Here is an 18,029-nt window from a genome sequence, read left to right on the forward strand (position 1 = left end):
AACTACAGACCTGCGGGTGGTGATTTTGTGTACTCGGGTTTTGCAATTGTACAATTGTGACAATTTTATGTGTAAAACTATTTTGTTCCCCATGACTGTAAAAAGTGTTCAGTTGTTGAACATACTTGGAAAAAAAATGTTAGTAGTAATACCAAATATTAAGGTAACTTTCTGTCAATATATTACTGAGGTAGCTGTGATGTTAAATTGATTCAAAACACAATATAAGATAAGAAACAGAATGAAATAAGTTATGTTACTATTGCCTTTAAAGTTCACAATATCTTTTTGTAACTTTAAATTTCAAATGATATTTCAAGCTTAGATGTACATGAATGTAAAGCTATCTCTTTAAAAAAATATCTAATGTGGTAATAAGTAGAGCATAGCAGCCTTATACTATTTCACTTTACAAGATTTATTTGGCAAAAATTGTGATTTAAACTGTTAATTGTATATATTATATATAGTCATGGTTGTTTTCATTGCATAAATTCTGTAAATAGTAGAGAATTTTGTACTAAATATTCTTGACTTTTTTTTCATCACTTACATGTGGGTACATTATACATGTGATGCTGTCAGGTGTTGAAATAGTTGATTCAGTTATAAATCTTTAAGGCCTGACTTTCCTGGAATGGTTAGTGGCTTTGATTGCAGCTATTTATTCCTTTAATTTTTGCTCAAATTACTGATTGCTATTCTATCCTTAGAATGGTATTTTTCCTTTAAAGTGCTTTCTCATGCTTGAAATATTGTAAGAAGTGGTCCATCTTAGCCCTTCAAAGCAGGGTATTAAAATAATGTTTAATTTGACTACTCTGAAGCACTTGACTATTTGTTATCTGTAAATTTTGACTTGTCAGTCAAAATATGTAAATAATGAAGTGAACTGTTGTGTTTTCATCTAGTGTGTTATGTTTGTTGAATTGAAGAATTTGAAGTATTCTTATTGTGATTAAATTATTTATTTTAATATTGACTGTGTCCATTATTTTATTTCAGTGTGTTGGATGAGAGAACCATTCTAGAAAACCTTCAAGCTAGATACAAATATGACCAGATATATGTAAGTGGACATGAAATAATAAACTATTTCACTTTTCTTAGGTCATCAGAAAAAACATCAGTTTGTTCGGATACATTTACAGTCAGACACCATAATGCTTACTTCATTACTATGGTGACAGAAAGATTGTCTGTATCTTATAAAAGAGAAAATAAACATGAAACATTTGATTTAATAACTGTTAACAGAGCTTCTGTATTATTTAGTTTATTAAGAGTAATTAAAGAGGTGAATTTAGTTAATCATTGACATATGCAAATAAACACTGAATAGTTGCCATTACCCTGTTGCTAAGATAACCAGCAAAGAATCTTCTAGATATATATGTTTAAGTGTAAAAGTCTTAAAAGTTTGTTGTATGTTTACATATAAAATCTGATGAATAACAAATGTTTATTTCAGACATATTGTGGCAGTATTTTGGTGTCTGTCAACCCGTATCATATGTTTAACATCTATGGACTGGACATGGTCAAAAGATATGAGGGGCAGCCTATTGGATCCCTACCCCCGTAAGTATTTACACATACTAGTTTTGCTTGTCTGCCAGAGATAAGCAGACTACAGAGTAAGTTCAGTTAGGGACAACATTAGGTCCATGGATCCTGTAAATGAAAATTCAGTTTTAATTCTATATGTATGTATGTCCTTCACTGATACAGTTCTATTACTGATCACTGGTTCAAGTAAAATTAGATGTTACTTTTACTGAGAACAGGGAAGTACTGGTAAAAGAATGCAGGTACAATGACATACACATAGAAGACAACAGAACAATAAGGCTTCTTTTATGCAGAAAAAAATATGCACAGGTAATATACTTGTATTTCAAAGCCTTATACCATGACAAACTCAGGTCAGATTCACACGATTTCAAAATATACTTGGCTCTTTTTACAGATTATTTTGCTCTGTATGACATATTGTTTGTCAACAGAATTTCAGCTAGAATTTGTAATAGAATATCTGCATTACTACTGCATTAATTTACACCGATAAATATTATACAATTATTGACAAGTGAGCCATTGCATATGATGTGATATTCACCGAGGCAATAGCCGAGGTCAATATGACTTTCTGCCGGTGAATATCACATCATATTCAATGGCTCACTAGTCAATAATTGTTTTATTATATGAATAGGCTAAGAAATATAAAAAAAATCACAAAAAGTACAACCTTATATACATGTACAAATTAAAAGACGCACGTGTTAGGCGTGCAACGACTACTCGAACGCTGCGCATACAAAAATAATTCAAGTTTACACTCATCATTGCGGTGTAGCCTTTATGTATAATAGTAAAGTAATGATATTTAATTGAGAAATTTGCCATAAAGAACAAAAAGCAACACTTATTTTTAATTAACATGCGTAATTAACAGTCTACGGTGTATGATAATTGAATATGAGTCTCAATCTATTTTAAGACTGGGAAAATCCAATTCAGCCAGTGAATATGATACAACACCCAGTGAATATGATTTTATAAAAAGTTCGGTTGACTACTGTTTGGACCAATGAGATTGCAGCTATATATATTTAGATCATATAATAAATCTTTTTATTATGTATAAAAACATAATATTATATGTGTTCAAAAGCAATTCAACATACTAAGGTACATTTTTTTCTTTAAATTGTATATTGAATTGGCATATACTTTTGAGTGGTGTATTTGATTTGGTTTAATGATATATCTAACACACTGTGTTTGATTAAACATTACAAGTGGCACTTACCTGATGTATGTCATATTTTATGTTAAACTTGATTATTATATACATGATGATGTATATCACATGATGTATGTATATAGGTGATATTTACTTAATTTCTGACTGTAAGTGTTAATAGTGACTTGCACACAGGTCCTACTTGAAAAGTCATGTCAGACTACTATTCAGCATTGTTTTATTGTAATCTCTTATATACACAATGAACTGTTCTAAATTTAAAGCTGGACTAATCTATGAATCCTCTTCCTATGGTCATGTGATGGTCACCTTCATATGTTCTTGTGACAACCCTCTACCTGTACTCATGTGATCAACCCCTACTTTTGTTCATGTGATAGACCATAACAGTACAGTACTTCATGTGCTGAACCCTTTAATACTTTTGTTCATTTTATAGATCCTACTTTTGTTCATGAAATAGACCCTACCTTTCTTCATGTGATGGACTCCTACCTTTGTTCATGTAATGGACCCCTAATGTCCATGTGAGGGCCCCTTCTTATATTGAAATGATGGTCACCTACCCATATTCAGGTGATGGATACCTATGTATGACCATATGATAGACCCCTATCTATTTCATGTCATGGACCCTAAACTATGTTCATGTGTTTGACCCCTATCTATTTTCATGTCACGGACCCTTACCTATGTTCATGTGTTTGACACCTATCTCTGTTCATGTCATGGACCCTTACCTATGTTCATGTGTTTGACACCTATCTATGTTCATGTCATGGACCCTTACCTATGTTCATGTGTTTGACACCTATCTATGTTCATGTTATGGACCCATACCTATGTTCATGTGTTTGACACCTATCTATGTTCATGTAATGAACCCTTACCTATGTTCATGTGTTTGACACCTATTTATGTTCATGTTATGAACCCTTACCTATGTTCATGTGTTTGACACCTATTTATGTTCATATCATGGACCCTTACCTATGTTCATGTGTTTGACCCCGATTATGTTCATGTTATCAAGTCATTACTATTAATTATAGTTACATGATGAAGCAAAATGTTTTTATATGATCAAAAGCCGCTTTGCGTCTATCTATAAATTGTAATTCCAAGGGTGTTGACTGAACACTAAATGATCATTTTGATCATGATTTGCTATGGTTTATTATAAGTCATCAATGTAAAAAACTTCACCCTGCTGTTGTGTTTTGTTGGTTTGTAGAAATAAGTGGGTGGGTGTTTAATGTAATGTATTAAGTTTAGGATCCATGCTTTATAGGCCCAAGAATTATAATGTATAGTTTCTCAGGACTGGATAATAATGTTAAATGTAATATATTTAAAAAACAAAAAGCAAAGATAAAAAACTTAGATTTTTTATATCTTGTCTAAATTATCACCACATATCACAGTGTGAAACAGTTTTGTACAATATAAGAAGGTAAACATTGATATTTTATTTTTCATTTCAGACATTTATTTGCTCTTGCTAGCTCTTCCTATGGCCGGATGATGAAGAACACAGAAAACCAAGTCATTGTTATCAGGTACACAAGGCCTTTTGTCTCTTTAAATTTATCTCTTGTATAAGGTGGTGGTCCCTATTGTAAAAGTAGGGTTCCCTCTTCAAAAAAGAGGCATTCTTAACTGTTGATTGTGAAGTGTATTTAACAATTTTTGTTAACTTACATTGTTACAAAAAAGCCACGCCCATAATTTAGACTTTCAGAAAACAAGTCTGCAAAATTGGTGGTTTTATTTAGTGGGCAGGCTGTGAATATTTGGACCGTAGACTTTGCTGTAACATAAATACTTATGCTGTTGGGAATATCTGTTACAAAGAAGTCTCTATCATGCAATTATCTGTAGGCTCAAGTTGGTCTTATCAAACTCTGTAAATGTCAATTCATGTTGTCATCATCAAATTAGGACTTGTGAAAAAGAACAACTGCAACTTTCTGAAAGTTACATTCTCAAACAGATTGCGGGTTAAACTCTGATCTAACTAGTCTTTAAGCCTCAATGTGTTAAGTAAATTGAACCCAAAAACCTTCTGTTACCACAATCTATTTAAAGAATAAATAAATTGCAAAACCCTTTCATGTGAAGGAAACAAATGTTTCTGATAAAATAATATTGTTAATTTCCGCTTGAATTTCTGTTTACATTTTTTTTTGTGTGAACAAAAACTAAAATCCTTTATCATAATTGTGTCAGTTAGAGAGCTTTTAGTTCATTGATAATCTATGGTTTTATTTAGAATCTTTAGTTTCATTCAATTTTGTATGAATTGTATGAATAAGGAGGGATAGATATTACCCAGTTTGTCTTGATTCAGAGCTGTAATGCTTGATGAGTTTGTTCAATGGCTCTCCATGTTTTTGTATTTAACTACCTTGGGAAAATCTTTGCCTGTTCTATCCATCTTTATGACCAATAAGTACTTACATTTTTTGCTTGTATTAATTGAGGTTTACCCACTGCTTGAGACTTATTTTCTGATGAGGCTAAGCTTATCTAAGTGGTCAATGACCTTATTTTTCTTGTCCTGTCTGAATGATTGTCTGCTTGATTTTGTAACTAGGACACTATTATGCTTTAAATTAGTTTGATGAAGCATTTATTGTAGTTGCTAATTTGTCCTTCTGTCCATCCTTCCATTCTTTCTTCTGTCTTACTTACTGTATCTCATAGCATGGTCATTTATCTACTGATCATGTCTCAGATAATTTATGTGTTGGTACTTTCTTTGAATTTTTCTCATTTGGTGGGGTTTCTTCTAAATGGTTTATGGTTCAGGTTACTGAAACTACTATATATCCTAATAATAAGACTTTGTTCTTAACTTTGTCAGCTTTTCTTAGTTAACATCCATCAATGTTAAGGGTATTCTTGTTTCATATAGCCTGACCTTAAAATTGCTAACACTTCCAACTCAAACAATAAGTTCTGGGCCTGCTCATTCACTTTCATATGTTTTGAAATTTTGATGAATGGTTCTTACCTGTTAGGAAAGTATCATACAGTAATGATGTGTCTTAAAGACTTTATTTTCTGGTTTGAAATATAAAATTGCAACATGAACATGTCAGTGTGCCCTAGAAACATGATGAAAGTCTTTAAGTTTTTGGACACATTTTGTTCTTTGTTGAACATTACAAGGCCATAATGGTGGCTAGTCAGCTTTGTATTTTGATACTGAAATCCATAATAATACTATTAATGAATTGCTCAAAGTACACAATGAGAAGAAAATTATAGAAATTCCGTGTAGTAGGTGTATGAAAATCGTTTATCTCTGTTAAATCAAAATTCTAGTTTACATACAGTTATTTATATATACAAATATGACTTTTCTTAGAAGCTGCAATCAGTTACGTTATAAATTTCCTAGAAATTTGTTTAATTTAATGTGTTCTACTATTTTACAATTTTGCATCTAATGGAGCAGAATTTTGTAGAAGTCCCCAGCAACCACCCCATGATTGGTACACTGTAATTATAACCTATATAAGTTTACAACAATTTACTTAAAAAAAAGTAACAAGTCACAATTTGAGGTAATTTTCAGTCTTGAGGTTTTATTAATGAGTTTTGAGTGTCAAACAAGCAGAATTATCTGTTAACAACATCTACAGTGTATTTAACTACCAGGATTATTTTACCAGCAACTTATTATCCTACATAATCTTGTAAAGCGATCTTGCGATAATTAAGAATTTCAATGAAAAATTCAATTAGGCCATAATCAGTCTAACTTGTTCAATAGGTCACCTACCTTGTCCGAGGACAAAAGCTATGACAAGGGGAATCTTGGAGAATTATCAAGTACTAAACGAACAGTTTGAAAAGAACAATTTTTTTCTTTTCATACAGAAAACTTAGATGGCCCATTCATAGCAATGTTGCATTGTGTTTTAGCCTTAAGGGGAGTTGAAAACACCTATATTTTATGTGTATATGATGAACTAATATAAGGAGACCAGAGCTTATAAATAAATTAGGAGATAAGTAACAGTTGAAATATAGAAAAAGAACAGTTGAAATATAGGAAAGAAATATTTAGTATTTGAATCGCAAAAGGAGCTTCTGTTAATGGTTCTTTGTGCTTATAGAACTTAATAATCAGAATTTAAAAAATATCCTTCCTTGAATTTTAGTAATAACATTGAAATATAAAGCTATAAGCAGACTTTAAACTATTTATGATTGTATTTTGGGTATTTTAGAGTATCTACATTTAACTATTTAATTTTCAATAAGCATATTGTTATGTTTATAGTTACAAATATAGCAATTTTGAAATGTTTTGCTATTAAGTAGTCATTAATGTTAATTTACAATATAATAAGGCAGTAGTGAAGGTTACATTGCATTTTGCATGTTGATTATTAACACCTCTGGGGATATCCCCTATTCATATTATATAATATTAATCTATAATTATGTAATAATTTTGTTTATGTTTTAGCTAAGGTGGCTTATTAAAGGGCAGACAACATTCAGAAATGTTCTCTTTTTTTATTTGAATATAAAGACCAGAAATACCATGGCCTTTCCATATCACTGCATGCTTTATTGACAGGTGAATTGAACAAGGAAAACAGGAAATTCCTGAGATTTCAATGTAGATAAGAGCCGAATCTTTTGTATTATAATAGCTTAGGCTGTGTCTTTAATGGTTTTGATTTATCGTAACTTAATTCTATTATTATAATGGAAGAATAGACTTTAGTACTTTTTCTCATACCTATTATTTACTTAAAATGTAAATTTTGTTGAAGAATTGTCCTCAAAAGATTTATAGGTTGCTATTGTTTAGGTTTGAAATAGTATGATATTGTTTTTTTACAACCATAAATCATGTACATACTGTGTTGAGTACTATAATAGGTTCTGCCTGAGATATCCAAGTATCTCTTGAATACTGATAACAACTTCTTCCCAAACAAATCTCAAAATACATCTTGAAAAATACAAAACAACAAAAGATTGTGTTCTCTATTAGTTTAACCATTCAGGATGAGCATGGCTAATTTAAGTTTTACTGCTAGTACCACCAAGATTGTGAACTATACATGTAAATAGTGAAAACTGTCTGCGATTGTGAACTATACATGTATATAGTGAAAACTGTCTGCATGAACTTTATAGATTTTATATCAGGAAAGGGTATTGAGGTAAATGGTAAAGATATCAGATTTGAAAACACTTGCCTGTCACCTAAATAGGGGGTTTAAAACCCGTCAAAGACATCAACATTTTTTAGCATGGAAGATAATTACTTTACAAAGGTTTAGTGGTTCCACTTTGATACCAATACCTAATGCTTGCAGAAAATGCCCCTACCAGTACAGCTAAGAAATTTGCAACTTTTACAGTGACATCATGTTTTTTTACAATCCCATCAGCCAAAAATTAAGTATCCAAGACATTAAAACTTTTAAATTAATAAATATGACTGTCTTTAGAGGAGAAGTTGTGGTTGTTAGAGATTGAAACAAATTATGTCCATTTCTACTTTTCAGAAACTAAAATATTAACAAAACTGTTTAGATGACATAAAAGATACCTTATTTACCTTATCAATTTTCATTGAAAAAAGCCAGCTTAATTTTGAACCATAAATAAGTTTCATTTTATTGTGATTCAAATATTTAAAGGATATAAATAATCATTATTATTTCTTTTTCTTTTTGTTATATATATATTGAGTTCTGACTTTGGTGTAAATTTAAAACAACGTTGATTCACTTTGTTGAAGACTTTGCAAATTTACTAGTTTGTTGCCTCGATGAATGCATACTTGCATTTGTTTGCTTCAGTGAATAGTTATTTTAATTGATCTGTTTGAATTCTGTATATGACAAGGTAAGAGTCGCAAACTTCACCTTCATGATAATGATCTTACACCTGCCTCATTTCACTTGTACAATACATTGAGTGCATGTAACCTTACATGTTACCTCACATGTCATTTCCATGTCAGAGAAATACATCATACAAATTTTCCTTCCTCCTTTTACCCTCCATTTATGTTCACTGTCACTTAGCGTTTATATTTTTGAAGGTTCAGTGAAACACCGTCTTAATTCAATGAACTTTTCTGAACATGTTACATCAGTGTTATTATGAAGACATGGAATTTATTTCTTTTATAAAAATCTTGAGTCAGTTAAGGGCATTGCACTTAACTTAATTTTGGTCATGCTCATTTTGTTGTTGTAGATTATATTTATCACTCATGTCCATGAACAGGTTCAATCAAACTGAGCCAGTAACCTTTTCATATTTGCTGATTTGGGCATTTTCTTATGTTTCCATGCAATTTTTATCTAAGTTGGTAATATGTGACGAAATGTTGATATAAGGCTGTGGCTGAAATAAAATACAACAAGGGTGATATGTCGCGGTGTGAACTTAACAGAGCTTACCTAACTAAAAGAAGAAAATACAGCAATCAAGGCAATAGATAAACAATATTTTCTTTGAAATGTGCACATGTTTATACAAACCTTTTTATTTTATTATTTCTATGAAATTTATTAGGTTTCAACCAAATAAAACATTTAGTATCATAAAACACTATTTGTTCACCCACTTGATCATCCCTTAGTTTCAAGTTATGAGTTTGCAGATAAAATCGTCTTTTTACAGTGATTATAAACATACAGCGATTTACATATATACTAGACAATAAAACATTATGTCACTAAGTTATGCTTAGACTTTGTGCAATTTCGAGTATCACATGATCCATGCAAATACTAAGTAAAGTGTTTTTCAAGTAATAGTAGCCATAATAAAAAATAATTGTTTTTTGTTTAAATGATGTCATAGAATGCCATTGTATCTATTGTACAATGTAGTACCTTTAATGTTGATGATAATTATAAAAATATAATTGTTACAATGGATGGGTCATACATATTACCATTGTCTCAGTTGTTACTGATTATTTTGTTCAGGATTGTTTATTTGAACCAAACTAGCACAGAACCTGCATCATAGCTATATCATGGTTTATTTCTTGAATTGATAATTGAGTAACAAGGTTTCAAAATTCATACACAAAAATTGTTGTAATAATAATCTTGCAAAATGCTCAATTTTGAGAGTTGAATGATTTAGAGTGTCATAAATAAAGACCATTAATATGATATGACAGTTTATAAAACATTCCTGCATGAGGCATATGATAAATCTGTATTTAATAGATCATCAATTGTACTTTTGTATTTTTATAAAAGTTAAAATATAAGATGTCCTATCATAAGATAAATAGCTGTTAACAATTATAGTCATTGATAGGTATTATATGCCTATTTTCTGTTATTAGCCTGTCAAGACATGGAAGAAACATATATATTTACCACATAGATAAACCTCGAATGATAGACAAGTGAGCTATCTAATGTCACAGGTTGCTATAAAATATTGAATACCCCGTGCAGTTGTTCTAATTCATTGGGGTATTTTGGGTCTTTTGATATCTACATCACCCCCAAAACCTAAAAAAGAAAATAATCATCAATAGGTTTTTATGAACCAAATATTTGATAATTATGCCCCCATTTTGAAAAAAAGGGGGTATATTGCTTTGCACTTGTCGGTCCGTCGGTCCGTCGGTCCGTAGACCAAATGGTTTCCGAGTGATAACTAAAGAACCCTTAGGCCTAGGAACTTCAAACTTGGTATGGTGATTGGTCATGACCAGTAGATGACCCCTATTGATTTTGGGGTCAAGGGGTCAAAGGTCAAGGTCACATTGACCTTGAAAGCAAAAACGGTTTCCGATCAATAACTTAAGAACCTTAAGGCCTAGGAACTTCAAACTTGGTATGGTGATTGGTCATGACCAGTAGATGACCCCTATTGATTTTGGGGTCAAGGGGTCAAAGGTCAAGGTCACATTGACCTTGAAAGCAAAAACGGTTTCCGATCAATAACTTAAGAACCTTAAGGCCTAGGAACTTCAAACTTGGTATGGTGATTGGTCATGACCAGTAGATGACCCCTATTGATTTTGGGGTCAAGGGGTCAAAGGTCAAGGTCACATTGACCTTGAAAGCAAAAACGGTTTCCGATCAATAACTAAAGAACCTTAAGGCCTAGGAACTTCAAACTTGGTATGGTGATTGGTCATGATCAGTAGATGACCCCTATTGATTTTGGGGTCAAGGGGTCAAAGGTCAAGGTCACATTGACCTTGAAAGCAAAAACGGTTTCCGATCAATAACTAATGAACCTTAAGGCCTAGGAACTTCAAACTTGGTATGGTGATTGGTCATGACCAGTAGATGACCCCTATTGATTTTGGAGTCAAAGGTCAAGGTCACATTGACCTTGAAAGCAAAAACAGTTTCCGATCAATAACTAAAGAACCTTAAGGCCTAGGAACTTCAAACTTGGTATGGTGATTAGTCATGACCAGTAGATGACCCCTATTGATTTTGGGGTCAAGGGGTCAAAGGTCAAGGTCACATTGACCTTAAAAGCAAAAACGGTTTCCGATCAATAACTAAAGAACCTTAAGGCCTAGGAACTTCAAACTTGGTATGGTGATTGGTCATGATCAGTAGATGACCCCTATTGATTTTGGGGTCAAGGGGTCAAAGGTCAAGGTCACATTGACCTTGTAGGTAAAAACGGTTTCCGATCAAAACCTAAAGAACCTTAAGGCTTAGGAACATCAAACTTGGTATGGTGATTGGTCATGATCAGTAGATGACCCCTATTGATTTTGGGGTCAAGGGGTCAAAGGTCAAGGTCACATTGACCTTGTAGGTAAAAACGGTTTCTGATCAATAACTAAAGAACCTTAAGGCCTAGGAACTTCAAACTTGGTATGGTGATTGGTCATGATCAGTAGATGACCCGTATAGATTTTGGGGTCAAGGGGTCAAAGGTCAAGGTCACATTGACCTTTTAATTAAAAACGGTTTCTGATCAATAACAAAAGAACCCTTAGGCCTAGGAACTTCAAACTTGGTATGGTGATTGGTTATGACCAATCAGATGACCCCTATTGATTTTGGCGTTAAGGGGTCAAAGGTCAAGGTCACATTGACCTTGTAGGTAAAAACGGTTTCCGATCAATAATGAAAGAACCCTTAGGCCTAGGGACTTCAAACTTTAGATGGTGATTGGTCATGATCAGTAGATGACCCCTATTGATTTTGGGGTCTAGGGGTCAAAGGTCAAGGTCACATTGACCTTGTAGGTAAAAATGGTTTCGGATCAATAACTTAAGAACCCTTATGCCTAGGAACTTCAAACTTGGTATGGTGATTGGTCATGACCAGCAGATGACCTATTGATTTTGGGGTCAAGGGGTCAAAGGTCAAGGTCACATTGACCTTGAAGGTAAAAACGGTTTCCGATCAATTAACTAAAAATGCTTAGGCCTAGGAACTTCAAACTTTGTGTGATGATTGGTCATGACCAGCAGATGACCCCTATTGAGTTTTAGGTGAAGGGGTCAAAGGTCAAGGTCACATTGACCTTTTAAGTAAAAACGGTTTCTGATCAATAACTCAAGAACGCTTAGGCCTAGGAACTTCAAACTTGGTATGGTGATTTGTCATGACCAGCAGATTACTCCTATTGATTTTGGGATCAAGGGGTCAAAGGTCAAGGTCACAATGACCTTGTAAGTAAAAACGGTTTCTGATCAATAACTAAAGAACGCTTCGGCCTAGAAACTTCAAACTTGGCATGGTGATTGGTCATGACCAGCAGATGACCCCTATTGATTTTGGGGTCAAAGGTCAAGGTCACATTGACCTTTTAAGTAAAAACGGTTTCTGATCAATAACTCAAGAACGCTTAGGCCTAGGAACTTCAAACTTGGTATGGTGATTTGTCATGACCAGCAGATTACTCCTATTGATTTTGGGATCAAGGGGTCAAAGGTCAAGGTCACAATGACCTTGTAAGTAAAAACGGTTTCTGATCAATAACTAAAGAACGCTTCGGCCTAGAAACTTCAAACTTGGCATGGTGATTGGTCATGACCAGCAGATGACCCCTATTGATTTTGGGGTCAACGGTCAAGGTCACATTGACCTTGTATGTTAAAACGGTTTCCGATCAATAATAAGAGAACCCTTAGGCCTAAGAACTTCAAACTTGGCATGGTGATTGGTCATGACCAGCAGATGACCCCTATTGATTTTGGGGTCAAGAGGTCAAGGTCACATTGACCTTGTAGGTAAAAACGGTTTCTGATCAATTTACTAAAAACGCCTAGGCCTAGGAACTTCAAACTTTGTATGATGATTGGTCGTGACCAGCAGATGACCCCTATTGAGTTTTGGGTCAAGGGGTCAAAAGTCAAGGTCATGACCAGTAGATACTTTATAACCCTTATTAATTGTTTGATCACTGGGTCAGACGTCATGCATAATAACCTTATCACATGACTAATTGGCTGCTGATAGGGGGCATACATGTTTTACAAACATATCTTGTTTAATTGGTTTTCCATTCCTCAGGTGCTAGGTGCTGAAGTTCAAGATCTATACAGATCTAAAAAAGCAATAAGTGTTTGATCAATACCTGGCTTATTTAATGATGCTAAAATATAATTTTTCCTCCCGTTTTCCAATCAAGTCTTTCTTTACAACAATTCAAAACATCTCATTGCATATAAAAAAAGTGATAAAGTGAAGAAGTAAAAAGAACAACTGCACAGGGTTTTCAATATTTTACAGCAACGTAAAACAGATAGCTCACCCCTCTATCATTCAATTAAGTTTATCTATGTATTGTGTTATTCCTGAGCAAAGGAAGCCTTTCTATCAATCTGGTGCACTTGCCAGCCCTTTATCACTGTGGGATTGAAATTTTTTGATATTTTCAATATAACCTACGACTACGAGACAAGGGTTAATTTTCAATATAACCTACGAGACAAGGGTTTTGATTACAAAAGAATCATAATGATCTTGTTAAACTTTACATAATTATGTCAAGCAGCAATGGAGTTATCCAACTTTAGATGTTATCATAAACATGTATATATGGTCCTTCATCAAGGTTGAATAAATAAATTTTCTAAGCTACTTTTAGAATATCTTTTAGATAGGATGCGAGTTCTAAAAATAGAGTCTTTAAATTATTATTTTTTTAAACCAAAGTATATAGATTTTATTATATAAATTATAATTAATTAACACTTGTTTTAGTGGTGCTTAAGAAATTCAGATAAATTTGTTATTGTCCTTATTAGGGAACATCAAAACTAAAGGAGGAAAAATGTTTCAATAGTCTTATCTTGGGAACAAATAAAAGCATCTTTTGTGAGCAATACAGGTCCATCATGGCTCTCTTGTTGTTTTCTTGTTTAATAACTGAGCAGTCATATTTTTCTCATACTTATACATCTTGTGGATTTTAAATGAAAACATGAGTAAGCTTTATTGTTAAAAGAGGACAAGGCACTTATCTTTATTTTTCTTCATTTGAAAAATTTCATTCCACATTCCTCGGTTGGTATTCAGTTGTCAAAATCTTTACAAATAACAAATTATATGAAATTTTCATTAAGGAGATCTTTTATTACATTCATTTTTTCAATTTCTCACTTAGGAAAACTGTTTCACAATCTAAAGTGTTAAAATGAACCTAAAGAATGCAAAAGCTCGACATACCAATTATTTTGTGTAAATATTTGTATAGTGGAGTTGGTCCAGCCATTTGATTTTATATAAGTTTATTAGATCATCTGAAGTTCAAACAAGGGGGCCGTACTGGATTAAGATTGTTTAAACAGTATAGTTGGAAGTTGACAAACACAAACTTCTTCATATAGTAATTATCAGTTGCCATTTTGTAGCTTCTTTATTCTGATGTAGGGCAGCCTTTGAGTTGCACATGCTTGTTATGTCTCAAGATTTAATTATATCTTCATGGCAAAGGTTGTTATAAATTGATTTCTCAGGACCAACAGTTTAATGCATGAAAGAGTCAGCTATTTACATGCTTCCAAAAGTTTTAAGTTTGAGCTTAATTATAGTTGCTGGTTTGTCTTTTTGTCTGCCTCCCTTGCCCCATCACTGGTTTGTCTTTTTGTCTGCCTCCCTTGCCCCATCACACTTACATTTCTCATTTAGCACCTTCTTTTAATTAATTAACTTATTTGTATATTAGATGTTGGGATTTTACAGGGTGAAGGTCATTGAGACTAATAATATATTTTCCTTCTTGTCCTCAAAGTAAGACCATGTTTTTATGTTTGTTTGTATAGAAATTTATGTTTGTCAAAGTAACATCATAGTGCATCCTTGTGTGTTACTTATATTCATTATTTTAAAGATATTACAGTAAGACATAATAAATTATAATTACAGTGGTGAGAGTGGTAGTGGTAAGACTGAAGCTACCAAGTTAATCATGCAGTATCTAGCAGCGGTCAACAAGTCCGGTAGCAACACTATCACTGAACAGATTCTCGAGGCTAACCCTCTACTAGAATCCTTCGGCAATGCTAAAACTATCAGGAATGATAACTCCAGCAGATTTGGGAAATACATTGAGGTGTTCTTTAAAATGTAAGTATGATGTATGGAATAAACATCGTGTAATGTTACTTGTTTTTCAGTGTACTATTCCTGTTTCTTTATCTTAATATTTGGCCATGTCTGATTTGGATTTTGCTGTTATGGGGGAATTTTCTTGCATTACATTATCATGTGATATCAGATTTTGATAATTATTTGTTCTGATTTCAAAAATAAAAAGCTTCAATAAAACTCATCTCAGAAGTGTTGTCAAGCTTGCTTCAAAAACTCATTTATTATACATGTTTGTAAATGACAACTGATGTAAAGCTTCTATAATGTTTGTACTGGTACAAACAAGATATTAATTGTGGCCTTTTGTTTGGTTAATTTGACAAAAGGCAAAAAGCTGCATAAATGTGAGTCATTTATTGTATGATGTGAGAATGAATCTTGTAAACTCAAGGTTTAAAACAAAGCATTTGTTTATGTTTGAAAAAAAAAAGAAGATAAAATACAACTTAAGTTACTGTGGCAAGTTAATGGAGTTGACTCCATTATGAAGTTATTATCATCTTTTATTTAATTGCCTTATTTGAGCGAAAATTTGCCATTGGTAATTGATGTCAGCATTGAATATTTTTATGAATTTTGGTCTTCTTATGGCTTTTTTTTTTCACCCCTGGATATGTGTAATAGATTTATCTTGCTATGAATTTCTGACTGTCCTAATTTGGGAGATATTGCCACTGGAAATCCAATGGTGTAGAGTGTTGACAGGTAGCATATACTTGTCTTTTGTACTTGGGGAACTTTGAAGCTTTTCTAAGTTGAATAATAAATGAGTTAGGCAGTGGACAATGTATGTTTACATTGTGAATGGTTGGTGGTTGTAATCAGGTGCCCAGTTGTGCCTTAAATAATGTAGGAGGTCTTCCTCTACCACTAAAACTGGAAAGGGAAAATATGACATTTATAGAGCTGCTGTGACATTATAAACCCCAACTAAAAAATAAAGATATGATTATCACAGACACGACCTGCCTATCATAGACATGACCTGCTGAGGGCATTTATGACAGAATTTAAGTAGAATTTAATGATACCTATGTCTAGTATAGTTATATAGAAATTGAAATTTAACATGAGAGCAATGTTAGAGAGAGTTACCAATATGGAAGTCATCAATTGCCCACGGTGTCATGGCAAGCAATCTTCTGTTATTGTCAAGTGCACCTTTATTGTTGATATCTTGATGAAATTTCTTTCAGTGGGGTGTACCTCTCCAATTCAACAGGTTAAATAAAATATCGTATGTCAATGTGTTATAATTATCAAGGTTCTGTTTGACTATAATCAATTTTTGCGACCTGACATACTGATTGTCCCGTGGAAAAAATATATCAAATACGATATACATAGTTGATGTACCTATCAAAAATCAATGTTGATGAAATGGTTGACTGATTACTGATATATATCATGTTGTTTATACTTTATTGAACTGATAGGTTTCCCTTACACTGTTTGCTATTGATTCTGTGTTATTTTCTACATCATAAAGCAATTAAATAAGAAATCGATGGGAACAAAATTGAGCGGTAAATGACTGTAGTAATAAAATAAGAGACAGCTGGCACTTGTATTCATATTGCTGGATAGTTTTATAGTTCAGTAGTAATTTTGAAAGTACATAAATACTTGATAGTCTGTCAATATTGACTCTCCATTGTTTCCAAGACTCTTTTCATTTTATTTCTAGTATAATGATACGGTAGTTTCTGTTATAACTTCCATGAATAATTTATTAGTATTATTTCTTATTGACAATATTTGACATGAATAATTGGAAAATAAACAAAATGTTACCATTTAATAATGATTTTTGGTTGGTAGCAGAAGTTCCTAGTATAAAATTATTAGAATGTTTCACTAATGTGTGTAGGGAGATAGTCTGTCTTTTGATGACTTATAAATCATAAAGTAAAAAGATTTGTTTTCACCCATTGGCTACCAGTGATATGATAACAAAATATAATGACTTCATATATAATATGAAAATAAAAGAATATTTGTACCTACATATATTTATTGGTAATCTTGTGTAGACTGACACTAATTTTCTAGAACTTTACTGGCATAGAAACACAGCAGATTTTGTCCACTGATAATATCCAAGGTTTCAATGGTCTACCACTTGAATATCACTATAATCTGTAGTTTTCTAGATACCCACTACAATTCATTGATATTTCACTGATATTCTGATGACATTTGTACTAGGATATTGATATTCATATCACTAATTTTGTTTTTAAGAAAATTGTAGTTTAAATGTACCGTAATAATTCTATTTAGCGCCCATCCTCTAATAGACGCCCACCCCCCATATTTTAGACAAAAAACGGCCATTTTTCAGCCCAAAGTTGAACAATTAACTGCCCCTTTTAAACGCCCATCCCCCGATTTGAGTACAATTGAGCTTACCTTTACAATTCAAGTTTCCTTATTTCCGTTTTCACGTAGGAACGAACTTCCCTTTTCTTGTCTTTTTTTATAGTTTTTAGTTTATATGTACACGGTATTTAAATGCCACCACCTTTTACAAAAGTTCCTTTTTATGACGAACGCGGTTCTCCAAGTATTTCGGCACTGATTTCTACAATAAGTCCATCTTTGAATAATTTTGTAAGAGGCTGACATAATCCCTCCGGTATATGTCCAACAAGAGATCCATTATTTTT

The 18,029-nt window shown here is 32.7% G+C and overlaps 1 protein-coding gene across 6 annotated transcripts in view; it reads left to right on the top strand.

The window, feature by feature from the left end:
- The window catches only part of LOC132714973 (unconventional myosin-XV-like), a 95,074-nt gene that overhangs the window by 13,557 nt on the left and 63,488 nt on the right, over nt 1-18,029 (top strand). For all 6 annotated transcript variants that reach the window (XM_060697919.1, XM_060697916.1, XM_060697915.1 and 3 more), the window contains exons 5-8: nt 1,006-1,069; nt 1,472-1,581; nt 4,255-4,329; nt 15,136-15,336. In XM_060697919.1, coding sequence (XP_060553902.1) covers nt 1,006-1,069; nt 1,472-1,581; nt 4,255-4,329; nt 15,136-15,336 — 450 coding nt within the window. The remainder of the gene's footprint in view (nt 1-1,005; nt 1,070-1,471; nt 1,582-4,254; nt 4,330-15,135; nt 15,337-18,029) is intronic.

Source organism: Ruditapes philippinarum, unplaced genomic scaffold (assembly GCF_026571515.1).
Source record: "Ruditapes philippinarum isolate M1 unplaced genomic scaffold, ASM2657151v2 ctg2148_1_1_1_1, whole genome shotgun sequence".
Lineage (NCBI taxonomy): Eukaryota > Metazoa > Mollusca > Bivalvia > Venerida > Veneridae > Ruditapes > Ruditapes philippinarum.